Here is a 14,407-nt window from a genome sequence, read left to right on the forward strand (position 1 = left end):
CCCAACTTTCTCAGCCTGTCGTATGTTACTCTTTTCAAATCTAGCACACTGTAAGTCATGAGTTTCTCACCTGTGTGGTAGACTGTGTTTGAATAAGAATCTTGCCAGTCACTGACAGTAAAATGTCTTTATTATTGTTGTGTTTTAAATAATTATGTGCATCTCTATATGCTCCCCAATGCTTAATAAAAATATTCTGCATATCCTCATTCAGGCAAAACTGGCTTCACTCCGGACAGTGATACTGATTGTCCATGCAGTTGCACTTCCTTGGTCTGCTTCAGAACCCCTCATCTTCCTGGTCCCTGTTCTAAAAGGGAGAAATACAACTAATCTTATTGCCCCTATATTGTTGCTCGTTTACAGGGTAGATTTTAGTACTTCAGGGTGGGAACTGTTTCTGCATCATATGTGTCTCTGGTATGGATAATCTTAAGTCTTTTTAGCTAAACATGCTTTCTGACTCAATGTGAGTGTATGTTTAAAGGCAGGCATAGGTAATCTGGCTCCTGAAATACTCTTCTGGAATTATTTAAAGAAATAACTCACTGTTTACACTGTGTTCAATATATAAAAATGGAGGATGGTTGCCACAGGCCAAAGGCTGCCTGAAATATCTCTGAAGTAAGCAATTTTTAAGATATTTATTTCCAACCCTTCCTTAAATGAAGAAATTAAGAGATCAAATGTTGTGATTTCACTGCCTTTGTTTTCTTTTTTTTTTTTTTTTTGGTAGAGTAGCCTGAAGTAGGTGAAAATGTCTTGTGGGTTATTCACTGTCATTCAGTGTACTAAAGTATAACCCTATTTCCTGATCTCTCTTGTGAAAGTTTGCTACTAGTATTTCAATATCTGTTGAAAGTCTTCCAATCGGCAATTGAAAGAATGACAAGGATATAAGGTAAAATATATTTGTGTGAAAATTATAGTAAGAGAGTAGTTTATTGAGTCAGTTGTAGGCCTCATTTAAAATCACAGGTTCATCATAGAGTGGTTTGGGTTGGAAGGGACCTTAAAAATCATCTAGTTCCATCCCCCCTGCCATTGGGACACCTTCCACTAGACCAAGTTTCTCAAAGTCCCATTCAACCTGGCCTTAAACACTGCCAGGGATGGGGCAGCCGTAGCTTCTCTGGACAACAGGTTCCAATGTCTCACTGCCCTCATAAGGAGGAATTTTTCCCTAATATCTAATCTAAATCTCCTGTCAGTCAGCTTAAACCCATTGCTTTTGGTCCTATCCCTACATGTGCTTGTATGAAGTCCCTTTCCTGATTTCTTGTAGCCCCCTTTAGGTACTGGAAGGCAGCTCGAATGTCTCCCCAAAGCCTTGTGCAGGCTGAACAACCCCATGTCTCTCAGCAGGTCTTCACAGGAGGAGTTCTCCAGCCCCCTGTGGATCTTCATAGCATCATCTGTACTTCCTCCTGCAGCTTTATATCCTCCTTGTGTGGGAGGCTGGATGTGGTACTACAGGTGGGGTCTCATGAGAGTGAAGCAGAGGAGAGAATCACCTCCTTTGACCTGCTGGACACACTCCTTTTGATGCAGCCCAGCACACGGTTGGCTTCCTGGGCTCTGAGTGCACATTGCTGGATCATTTTGAGCTTCTTATCAATCAACACCCCCAAGTCCTTCTCCCCAGGGCTGCTCTCAAGCTATTCTGTGCCCAGCTTGTAGCTGTGCTTCTTCTCATAGGCCCACTTCTCGAGCCTGTGAGGAGATTCAGACCTGACAAGGTCCCTCTGGATGCCATCTCTTCCTTCCAGTGTGTCAATCGAACCATACAGCTTGGTGTCATTGGCAGATGTGCTGCAGGTGCATCAATCCCACTGTCCATGTGACTGATAAAGATGTTAAAACAGCACCAATCCCAATACTGAGGAACACCACTTGCTGTCTCCCTTTGGCCGCATGCAGAAAGTTGTGGTCAATGGCTCAATGTCCAACTAGACATCAATAATGAGTGGTGTCCCTCAGGGATCGGTGTTGGGACTGGTCTTGTTCAACATCTTTGTTGCTGACATGGACAGTGAGATTGAGTGTGCTCTCAGCAAGTCTGCCAATGACACCAAGTTATGTGATTCGGTTGATACGCTGGAGGGAAGGAATGCCATCCAAAGGGACCGTGACTCGCTTTTGTGAGATGGGCCGATGTCAGCCTCATGAAGTTTAACCATGACAAGTGCAAGGTCCTACACCTGGGTCAGAGCAATCCCAGGCACAGCTACAGGCTATGCAGAGAAAAGATTCAGAGCAGCCCTGAGGAGAAGGACTTGGGAGTGTTGGTTGATGAGAAAATGAGCATGAGCTGGCTTCAGTGTGTGCTCGCAGCCTAGAAAGCCAACTGTATCCTGGGCTGCATGAAAAGGAGCGTGACCAGCAGATTGAAGGAGGTGATCCTGCCCCTCTACTCTGCTCTCGTCAGACCTCACTTGGAGTACTGTGTGCAGTTCTGGTGTTCTCAACATAAGAAGGACATGGAACTGTTAGAACAAGTCCAGTTGGAAAGGACCTTAAGATCAAGTTCCAATCCCCCTGCCATGGGCAGGGACACCTCACACTAAACCATATCACCCAAGGCTCTGTCCAGCCTGGCCTTGAACTCTGCCAGGGGTGGAGCATGCACAACTTCCTTGGGCAACCAATTCCAGTGCCTCACCTCCCTTACAGTAAATAATTTCTTCCTTATATCCAATCTAAACTTCCCTGTTTAAGTTTTTACCCGTTACCCCTTGTCCTGCAACTACAGTCCCTAATGAAGAGTTCTTCCCCAGCATCCTTATAGGCCCCCTTCAGATACTGGAAGGCTGCTATGAGGTCTCCAAGCAGCCTTCTCTTCTCCAGGCTGAACAGCCCCAACTTTCTCAGCTTGTCTTTATATGGGAGGTGCTCCAGTCCCCCATCATCTTCGTGGTCCTCCTCTGGACTTATTTCAACAGTTCCATGTCCGTTTTGTGTTGAGGACACCAGAAGTGAACACAATACTCCAGGTGAAGTCTCACCAGAGCAGTACTAACACATGTAGTTAGAGTACACCCTGAGCTGTTCTCTTCTGATACAAATTTAACATTATCTGACTCAGTGTCACAGTTTCAAGTGGCATTAAGGTAACATTGGTTGCAGAGTGTTCCTTATTCTTGTCTGATTTTGTAACTGTTGTCTTTTATTCAGTGTAAGGCTGCTTAATTTCCAAAGCAGAATGACCCAAAATATCCAGGTGTGCATTCCTCCCTTTGTGCACACACATCCAATTTATGGTGGTTTTTAATCTGGTATATTATCTCTTCTGGATGGTTGGGACCAGATGAGTTCCTTGTGCTAGGTTTGAAAGTCTGCAGACAGTTCATGATTTGGTAATGGTTCGCTACCAATGTATTTTATTCTTCTGGGCATTTCAACAGAGGCAGCCTAACAGGTGTCAGGAAACGATGCAAGAGTAATCCCTTTTTGCTTATTGGTTTTATTATTATTATGGGGCTAACTATTTCTTAGATATTTTTTCTAGTCTGAATGCTCTGCCTTCAGAGTCTTGACCTTATACCTTTTTCTTTCAGAGGCACAATCACCTGCCTGTCCACTGTCAGATCCAGCCCTGCACTATCGTGCTCTCTGGATTAATTCTGCTTATGCAAGCTGAGCTATTGCAAGCCTGCATTTCTTCTCTTTGTGAACAGTGCCTCTGAATACCTTTTGTAAAGATTAAATAATTTCTTATTAGGAGCAAAGCTCTGTGGGAAAGGAAAGAAGCAGCATGCAGCCAGTTTGACAGACTCTCCTGAGACCCCAGGTTTCAGAACCTGGTTTGAGCCTTTCGATCTTTCTTGATCTTTTTAAATGTCTTGAGTGCTGCTATTCTGTATTTCTGAGGCTAGCTAGATTTACAGAGGTTTGTTTTTTTTTATTTTTTTTTTTTGTCAGGAGAAAACTTGAAAGACTTGAAGCTTTACTATTACTTTTACCTGTATTGTAATTTTTTCTCCTTGCTATTTGCATGTTCTGATTGTTCTTCTGTTGACAATAAACAAATAGATTCATGTAGTATAGTGCATTGGAATCCATTTGGAATAAATGCAGAAGCTGTCAGCAGCAACTCCTGAGTTAGGAATATGATGTGTAATGTCAAAATTTGTTATGGCACAGTTCTGCTGTGGCAGTCCTGAATTTGGATGGAGTTAATTGTTCTGTGATTGTACTACTGCTTGTTTCTTACCCCAGACCAAGGAACTTTCTGTCACCTTTAAACAATTCTGATTTTACACCTGCTATGGAATTTTTTTGGGGGTGCATTTATGGTTACATGATGGCCTGATTCTGCTTTTAATAGGAAAAAAATTAAGTACAGTTCCATTTATAGGTAAATCCATTGAATGAAGCTACTACCTGTGCTTCCTACAGTTTAATTTCTTCTTTTTTCTAGTTACTACAAATCTGGCAGATTCAGCTTCTTACCTGTTCTACATGACTTCATGCTCATGTTAGGTGGTCTCTCTGACCATAGTGGCATTTAATCTCTCTGAAGATATGTTCTACTTTTGTCTTTGTTGAAGGCAGAATTTATACTTCCTCTAGGTCCAGCCACTAATTTTGAACATGTTCAGTCAAATGTGTTGAATTCTTTTGCTTGTTTATAATTGCTTTACTTCAGTGAACATAGTGTCAGTGATCTGATATGCCCTTTTAAATGTATTGCAACTTTCTAAAATATTCACTGAGTCGATATAGAAGTCTGCTCTTTGCACATTCTGTTAATTTGATTTATTTTTTCTTCAGAATTATGTATGAGTTGCCTAATATAAGAGATTTAATAATTTAATACAGCAATTAAAAATGGAGTAGAAATGAAACAATTTTGTAGACAGAATGCTATAAAATAAGAACTAAAGTAGCATAAAAGGCAATGTTTTGTACTACATTACACAAAATAATCTCCTCCAAAAGTATATTTGCAATTTCTACTGTCTTGAAAGTGTCTTTCAAGTTCTCGCACATGTAGTTTTTCTTTTTTTCTTTTTTAAATTTTAAAACCAGCCAAACCATAAAAAATAAATACCTGAAAGCAAGATAAATATCCAATACAATAAAACATCAATTTGTTCTTATCTAGTAGGGATAGGGTTGACTAAAATTTTTGTATCTTTGTCTTAAACAGAATGTTGGCTTTGAAAGCTCAGGGAAGAAGCAGCAGGGAGAGAAAAGTAACACAGTGGTAAGTACATTATTTTTTTTTCCTCTGGGCCAACTGCACAATGTATTAAAATAGAAATCCTCTTCTGCATTTATATATTGTAATAATTACCCTCAAGGCACTTAAATTTTATTCTGCATCATCTCTCATGTTACTAGGTTTTTTAACTAAAAATACATTCTGAAGAGCTAAGTGAATGATACTCGTGTGCATACAAGTGCCAACTACAAATGAATGTAGTTGTGTGCATATGTAAAAGGGAAATATATGGGAAGTTGTGTTGCAGAAAAACAGTTCTGTTTTAAAGCTCAATGTCCATGTACATATAATGATAAGTATATTTTTTAAAACCTTGAATAAAAATGTTTTGACTGCTTCTTTTGCCTCTTACTGTCCTTACTCATTTGTTGATCTAAAGTGTAGGTGAACATTGTGTCATAATTTCTCTTATGCATGTCTTATCTTTAGCTAGAGAGCATACATAACATGAAAAGTATTAAAAAGCCAAATAAAGTTCAGTTTTCTCATTAAAGGTCTATGGAAAAGCAACACATGTTCAGAATCAGCTTTTTTTTCTTTATTAAATGATGCCAGTGCAGATGGCTTTTCCCTGATATTGTAAGGATTTCTAGAGGCAAATATTTCTCATGAATAAAAAGAATGCCCAATAGAATATCTTGTCTTCAGATCGTCTCTGTGAATTTCTGTGGAGGAGCCATTGTTATCCCCCACCATTCTCAAAAGAATCCTAAACCCAACAACTTATGATAGCAGCTTCCATCTGCTTTGATTTTATTAATAGTGCTGCTCAGATTGGGGAAATGCTAATAAATATTGACATTTTAGTGACTGTAATTTTGAGACACACAAAAAATACCAGTTTAAAAGATACAAAATCTTCTGCCTATTTTATTTGGCATTGCTACAAACAGCTCATACTGAAGATTATAGAAGCATTTGCACATGCTTGCTTTTTCCTGCCTTTGTGTGCTTTGGCATTCTCTGCTGAGCTAAGAAACTGTGCTGTCATTTTACTGCCTCAGCTGTGCTTACTGCTCTGTAAGGTTTGTTGCTTCCTATGGCAAATGACTAGCAATGCCTCTTCCCTTCATATCCTCTATGCTGGTTCATCTCTTTTGACTATATTGTTATAACTGGAGGAATTAAGACAGTATCTCTTCCTTCTGCTTGAATAGATGTTGACAGTGTATGATGCAGAGCATTTACTCAAACAGTAGATTCAGACATAATCCCTCAAAGGACTAAAGTCGAAACATAAGCGGTTTAATATGGTTTTATACCTCTTTCAGAAGCTTACCATCTCTTAGTCTGGTTGCTCTGTGTATTTAATTGTCATTGTTTCCTTTGTATAGGAAGTCAGGAACTTGTCCTGTTTGTTTCCATGGATCTTTTTCACGGCAACTATGAAAGAAAATCGAGTAATTTAAAGTAGAAATTAGTGGATTCTGAAAGCAAAGCAGTTCTAAAATAGCTTGGTACAGCTGGCTGCAGGATGGCTTTCACTTTAGTATTCTATTGGGGTAAATATTTCATGTTTCTGGCTATGGAATAGCGTAAAAAATTCAAACACGAAACCCAAAGATATTTTATGATGTAGAAGTATCCTTTAGCCATTTGAAAATATCATTGTTCAAATACTGAAATATCAATGTCATGGCTTTTTAAAAAAAGCTCAGTTTTTTGAACATTCTGTGAAGGTTTGAGGGACTCCTGCAGTTTCCTGCAAACAAAAAAGCAGTTTGTCATAGTAATTATCTGTGATTTTTTATTAAGTGTTTTGGGGATTTTTTTAGGGTGGGAGGGGAGGGGAAATGACAGAGACTCAAGCACAGTGGCTTTAAAAATTTATTCCTCGTAATGTTTTGTTAGTAACACTACAAATACATACCCAAAGAATATGCAATCAAGTCGAAAATCAGAAATGAAGCTCAGATCTAATGCTCATCTCGGCAGCATTGTTAATGATATACAATTAGAGACTATTCTTCAGATGAAATATTGTAGTAGCACTTATTTGGATAGATTGGCTGTCCAGATGGAAGTTAGTTTCAGGGGCTGCCTCTGAAAAAGAGCAAATGGAAATGTGTGGGAACTGAGTTATAACTAACTTGGCTACAGTTGGGTAGTGACAGAGCGTGTATGTGTGTGTTACTGGGTAGCTATATTGTTAGTACGAAAAGTTAATATAGATATACATAAAGATGCCAAAATTACAGTTGTTTGGATATGTGAACATTGTTTTTAACAATAAACTTAATCTATAATTTCCTAATCTTTTTTTTTTTTTTTTTTTTTGTTGAGGACATTTCTGTAACATGTGAGAACACTGTTGTTGAGCCAAGAAAATGTTACTGATTTCATTACAACTAAATGAAGAGATCTTATAAAATAGTTTGATAAAGAACTTCAGATGTTAATTGTATAAAGGATGTCTGAATGATTTAAAACAAAACAAAATGGAAATAGTAAATTGAAATCTGGTTAGGATTTAATATATAAATATAAGAAACACGTCATTTAAGCAAATGTCTTTAGAATTTACACCTGGCACTTGTCTTTTTTGGAGTTACTCCAATAGAAGCTTTGAGTTTTATTACCAGCTTTGAGTTCTGTATTTCAACAAGCTAGAAGTAGAATTTTGCTGGTTTTGCTTCTATCTTAGCAGCTGTTAAATAACTAAAAGCGAAACTGATTTCTGCTATCTGTGATCCCTTTATTTTCTCAGAAACTGTAGCAAGTGTCTTTCATATGTTTGCACTTAACAATTGGTTATTATTTACTGTATTTACTAACATGGTGTTCCTCCTGTTACCATTCACCATTGTTGTTTCATGAGTAGTGCCTTTTATTTCTTTTGCTCTGAATGCTGTATGTGAGCAAGTACAGTGTGTTTTTTTTGGTGTTCCTGTGTGTGTAGAAGGCATGCAGCAATGGATGCAGTTGAGCATTGTTTTTATATCAGAAGCTGGGAGTCTGAGGCTATAGCTTGACATAAAAATGGTGCAATGGTTCCAAAATCTCACTTATTTCTTACTGCTTGTTCTCTCCCAAAGTGCAGCACTGTGGTTCATTAGTTTGTACTGACCTGAGTGTTTGCCGGTCTGATTCAGTGAAATGAATAGCATAACCAATCCAGCTTTGCAAAATACTTTATTTCCTAGAAGAGACAGCAAGAAATAGATTGGATGACAAAAGGTGAGGAGGTGAAAATACCTTATCACTGTGACCAAAGGAGTCTTCAACATCTCAACATCTGTATTTTCACAATATAGCATCTTTCATCAACAAGCTAAATAGCCTGTTTCATGATATCTTCTGTGATGTTTAATATCTCTATGTAGGCTGGTTCATGTTTTTATGTCCAGTATAAGAAGATTCATTTCCTACTGAGTTTTCAATGTACAGAAAGTAATAGTTCCTTTGGTGACTTTTTTTTTAGTAGATTGAATATGATTCTTAATAAATAAGGGTTTGGTTTTTTTCGGCAGGAATATGTTAGGTCTTCTGTCAGATGGCCAAATTAGCCTTCTTGTATTTGTCAGGTTGCATATTATGATACATACAGTGCAACACAATCTTTCCCTTTCCTGCTTTTACAAATCCTCAGCTCCCTAATTCTGAACTTGTAGATAGTGGAGTGATCTAAAGTGAACTTGACCAGATATTTTTGTGCCTAGTTATTCGTGCCTTCCTCTATAAACATCTGATAGGTGGTTTCGTTTTCAGCTCTGCTGCTGATATAACTGGTAAACACCCTTTTGAAAGGCTTGGGGGGGGGGGAAAAAGTGCTTTCACCAGCTTGGAGCATGAGCAATCAAGTCCTGTTAGCGTCAGACAGAAAATCTAAAGCACTAATGGTACAGTGAAACCTATGCTTTTAGACCAAATTAACAAATAATAGCAACAAAATTAGTGTGAACCTAAATTGTACTATAACAAGCCTGAGTTCAGAGTTTTCAAATATGTGATTTTGGGAGCTGTATGTTTTGTTTTCTGGTGTGTAGAGTTTCTTGTAGGTTTGGGTTGGTTGGTTTGTATTAAGTGCTTAGCAAGATGTAGGTAGACACATGGGTGGATAAAAATGTCCCATACGTTTCTGGCAGATCTTTGACGACAGGGGTGTGCAGGGAATAATCAGAGTTCTATGAAAGAGTGATTTCTTTTTGGGATTAAATATTTAGTGTGTATCCAACCTTGCTATCAATCTTGCTTTCTTTCACTAGTATGGTCTTTCAAACTGATACGTTGATTTTCTGCTTCCAGTAACTTGATTGTATTCAGTAAAAATGTTTCATTTTTATAGATTGTATTTGATGCAGGTGGCAAGGTTTTGGTAGTGAGGGGGCTTCAGGAGTGGCTTCTGTGAGAAGATGCTGGAAGCTGCCCATGGAGCCAGTTCCAGCTGACTCCAAGATAGGTGTGCTCTGGCCAAATCTGAGTCAGTCAGTGATACTGGTAGTGCCTCTGTGGTGAAGTATTTAAGAAAGCATAAAACCCTGCTGCAGAGCAGCATGCAGGAGAGAAGAGTAAGAATATGTGAGAGCATCAACTCTACAAACATCAAGACCAGTGAAGGAGGGGAGGACATGCTCCAGGCACCAGAGCAGAGATTCCCCTGCAGCCCATAGTGCAGGACAAGGGATAACGGTTTTAAACTGAAAGAGGAGAGATTTAGAATAGATATTAGGAAGAAATTCTTTACTGTGAGGGTGGTGAGGCACTGAAACAGGTTGCCCAGAGAAGCTGTGGCTGCCCCATCCCTCCAGTGTTCAAGGCCAGGCTGGACAGGGTATTGAGCAGGAGAATGGCGGGAGGGTTGGAACTAGGTGATCTTAAGGTCTTTTCCAGCCCAGACTATTCTATGATTTAATGTTACTATGAAACATGAAGTCTGCTTGCCAGACCCCCCTGATTTTTGGGAAGGAAAATAATACTATACTTTGTGTTTCTTTCTACCTTCTGTGTATTTACCCAAGCTATCCGTGGAGAAGTTCTTATTTTGAGCAATAGAAGTACACGTTCTGTGTGACATCACAAGTTCCCGTCTTTGGCAGCTGTAACAGTGGACTCTCTCTGTAGTACATCCTTTCCTCCATTATAGTTTTTCTGCTAGGGCAACTGATGGCAAGATAGGTGGACAGAAAGGGAGTGAGGGTTGTGTGTTTCTGACTGTCTCTCTCTCTCTCTCTAAATTTACATTGTAGAAGAGTGGTGGTGTGAAATACTTCCTCCAACTATCCCACCACACCCATTTGCTAGTATTAGGAGCCATCTCTATTGCAGAACACCAGCACTGAACAGCTGTTCATATATGTGTAGAATTTGAACATATATAAGACAAATTGAACTAATTCACATTGCCTAGTTTCATACTTACATGCAGATCTCTTGATTAATTCTGATCTTTGAAATGTTATAATTAAATGTACACTCAAGTTGGTAAAATCAATGATTTGGGGAGAAAGTTGTTCATTTGATACTTAAATGTGAATTTTACTGTTTTGGCTTGTGAGTTTAGGTACTTTAACTGACATAACTGACTGAAGATATGACCCAACACTGATGTTGCACAGGCATTTGTTTACTGATTTGTGTTTTGTAGAGCTGTGGATGCACACACTCTCCTCCCCTTCATCCCAAGCTCTAGATCTTTTTTACAAAAAAAAGGATAGGTTAGGAAAATTAGGTAGGAGTGTTTTGCATTGTTAGGCAAGTTTTTTTGTTGCTTTTAGAAACTTTTGAGACTTGAGTAAGTAAGACTTGGTGCCAAGAGAACAGCTACTGAAAAAGGGGACAAACGCTGTAATGTGTGCTGCTTTTGAGGGATTTGAATGAAAAACAGTATCTTATTTCATCATTTATATGAACCATGTAGTGAACTTTTTATATTCTGGAAACCAAAACATAATTCTCATAAGCTGAAATGACTGGGTGAAGTGAATTTACTGGTGACTGCAGCTAGTAAGATATGGGTGTCTCTTCCACTGCCAGTCTTCTGGTAATCAACTCACATGTACATGTGCTTTTCCAATCCCGGTTGTTTCCAAGCTGTATGTTCTTCTGTTTACACTCCTGTTTGAAGAGAAAGAGACTGCTGTGTGCTTCTTTCTGGAGTGGTCAGAAAGACCTCCTCTGAGCTCTGAAGTAATTCCAAATGAGACAATACTTTTTGTTAAAGGCTTTTTATTTGTAAATGTTTGCTGTGGAATTCCTCCTGTGTCTTCACATGTGGCCTCTGAGGCATGGAGAAGGCGTGGGTAGCTCTAACCCAGGGAGCACGTCAGCTTCTGTAGCATCTTTGGCATCTGGCTGTGGGTGGCTGGATGATATAATGCTTGGAACCTGTTCCTGTGGAAGAAGCAGAAGGAGGTTACACTGTCTTTTGCTCACTTTTCCATTCCTTGGGAAACCCCAGCATAGAATTTGTATTCCCTAAAGTCTGCACTGCAGCACCGTTAAATATCTTTATTTTTAGATCACTTTTTATTTAAATAACATGGCTGGAGTTTTACAGGAAGTGGTGTTAAGTGGATAATCAACATTGTAACAAAATCTTAGCAACATCTGAGCATTGTTAAAAAGGAAGTCTTGACATCCCACTATCCTAATGAAAAGTTTCTTCTGTCTTTTTAGTGGATGGGTATAGAATCTGACTGCACCCAGCCTGTGTGAATGATAAGTGGCACTTCTGTTTAGTGAAAACACTGAAGTATGGCAGTACGTTGACCTGTTGTATAAATTAAATGTCCTGTGAAGTACTTTGCAAGCTACCTGCTCATAGAGGATAATCCAAGTGCATGATCTTGTCTCAGGAAGAGGAGGGGTCATGCAGTCTGTGACTTCATATAGTGTAGCAGCCGTGGTACTTTGTTTTCTCTGTGTATTACTAGCATACTGTCTGAAAGCTTAAGTGCAGTCTGCTAAATGTGTCTGACTTTTTTGGCAGTTGGAGAAGAAAGTTTCCTGTCACCAATCCAGAAACTGAAATATAATTTCTGCAATTCCAAAAAGAAGATTTTTATTTTTTTTAAAGTGTATTTTAATTTGCAGTGTTGGCTGTTTGATTGAGAAAATAAATATTCAGTGCTGTTTTGGAAAAGTATGTATTTTTAGACCAGTTTCCTGAGGAAGTAAAGCTACATGATCATGTTGTCTGTCTGCACATGTTAGTCCTTCCTGAAAAATTGTTGAGTCTGTCATGTGATTTCAGCAAAGCTTGAGGTGACATTTTGAAGAACATTTTTTTTCTGAATTTTGTGAAAATTCCTTTCTAATTAGAGGAAAGACCTAAACTTGCGTTCTTGCTGAGGAGGAAGGAGGCAGAACATGCCCGGTGTATGCTCTCAGTAATCAGGCAGTTAGCACCATTTAAGTTTGCCATTTCCTGCTGAGTAGGAATATTGTAAAAACCATGGAGAGTAGAGGGGACAGTTGTAGCAATGAATGGAAATGAAGAAGGATACACCTCCATAGCAAGGTGAAATTTCTTTAGCTCCAGTGTGCTTGTATAATGTGTTGAAGTTTTCCAAGCTGAATAGAATTGCAAAAAAAAAAAAAATAGTTCTCTACCTGTGCACTTTGTAATCTTTCATTTTAAACTGTAGATTGAACAGTTGGTAGAAACTGCACTGGTTCTTTTTGTTATATGCTGTCTTTAAATGAGGGATTTGAAATTAAGGTACATGGATTTAATCAGAAAAAAAAACCAATTAGCTTTCCTACAGCTACATTTAAATACTCTGTAAAGGGTATATTTTATCTGATTTAAGCAAAAGTATAATCCCAGTAACCTTTGTGAAAGTAGGGCTAAACAGGGTTGTAAACATTGACATTTCAGAACTGCTGCTTCAAAATTCTCTGTAATGTAGGGCTGTCTTAGCAGGTGACAAAGTTACAGGCTAAATTTTGACTGTCTTTTGGTGTCTGTATGTGCTTTAACGCTATTTAATGCTACTACAGATCGGTTATGTCTAAAAGAAAATAAACACTCTCTCCACACTTTCATGTATGCACATATGCACATATGTATGCATATATGTATACACTTCTTTCCTTTTTAAGTATTCAGCAGCCAGTAGAAGTTTGAACAGCTGCCCAAGTGAGTATTTCTGAAGTTGTCTTGGTTTTTAACCAGACCGATTTCTGTTTTACAGTGCCTGAAAATGACAACAAAGCGGAATTTGTTTGTGCGGCTTGTGCCATGCCGCTGCCTGCGTGGAGAGGAGGAAACAGTTACTACACTTGATTATTCTCACTGCAGCCTGGAACAGGTGCCTAAGGAGATTTTTACTTTTGAAAAGACTTTGGAAGAACTCTATTTAGATGCTAATCAGATTGAAGAGCTTCCAAAGGTAGGTTGGGTGGTTTTCCTTTTAGTTACTTTTGTTGACTTTGTTACTTCATTAGTGTTGTAGAAGCTGATACTGTCTAGCTTCCATCTTTAGCTTTTAGGCTGCAGTTTGCCAAATATTTTTAAGTAAACGTTGATCCCAGAAAAAGCAGCCCTAGTAGAAAGAATGTTTATGTGTTCCAGCTTGACTAGTTTGCTGCATGAATTGGGGTGACACTGCTTAAGCAACTGACCTAGTTGAAGAGATGTACATACCAGAAGCAGCTGGCTATTTTATTTCTGTGGCAGTGTGCTCAAACTGACTAACTGTATTCAAAAAATTGCAGCATTCTTTTGAATCTCTGATAACATGTGAAAATGCAAAGTAGTAAGATCAATAATGTTGTGTTCAGATCCCTGTCCACAAAAGACAACTAAAATCTGAAGTATGTGTTCACTTGAAGTCCTGCTTTCTTCTTCAATACATGACTTAAGAGAATTTCTGAAGACCTTAAGTTAAAAAACTAGGGGAGCTGGAATGCCACTTTGGTTATAGCTTTATTATAGAAATCAATATTTATTGTTTGTTCTAAAACCTGAAGACAAATTGCATTGTCTAGTATACTAGAGAAAAGAATGAAAATCTTTGCCAAGGAGACTTTTGAGAAGTACAGAGTGATCATTGCAATAGACTTAATTTCTGTTAGGAGGTCCTGTCTTGGTGGAATTAAAAGCTTATTACTAAGATGACAGACTTAATATTTTAAATTGTTTTGTCAGAATTGTCTGCAAATCTTCACTGTCAGATGGGACAACCATACAGTGCTGTGTTAGATTTTTGGAAAATTTGCTATAACTACTTCAGGTCA

The 14,407-nt window shown here is 38.5% G+C and overlaps 1 protein-coding gene across 1 annotated transcript in view; it reads left to right on the forward strand.

Moving 5' to 3' along the window:
- The window catches only part of ERBIN (erbb2 interacting protein), a 114,319-nt gene that overhangs the window by 36,995 nt on the left and 62,917 nt on the right, over positions 1–14,407 (forward strand). Inside the window, exons 4-5 of the mRNA XM_031051494.2 lie at positions 5,153–5,209; positions 13,363–13,560. Coding sequence (XP_030907354.1) covers positions 13,372–13,560 — 189 coding nt within the window. The 5' untranslated portion in view covers positions 5,153–5,209; positions 13,363–13,371. The remainder of the gene's footprint in view (positions 1–5,152; positions 5,210–13,362; positions 13,561–14,407) is intronic.

This window comes from Melopsittacus undulatus, chromosome Z (assembly GCF_012275295.1).
Source record: "Melopsittacus undulatus isolate bMelUnd1 chromosome Z, bMelUnd1.mat.Z, whole genome shotgun sequence".
Classification (NCBI taxonomy): Eukaryota; Metazoa; Chordata; class Aves; order Psittaciformes; family Psittaculidae; genus Melopsittacus; species Melopsittacus undulatus.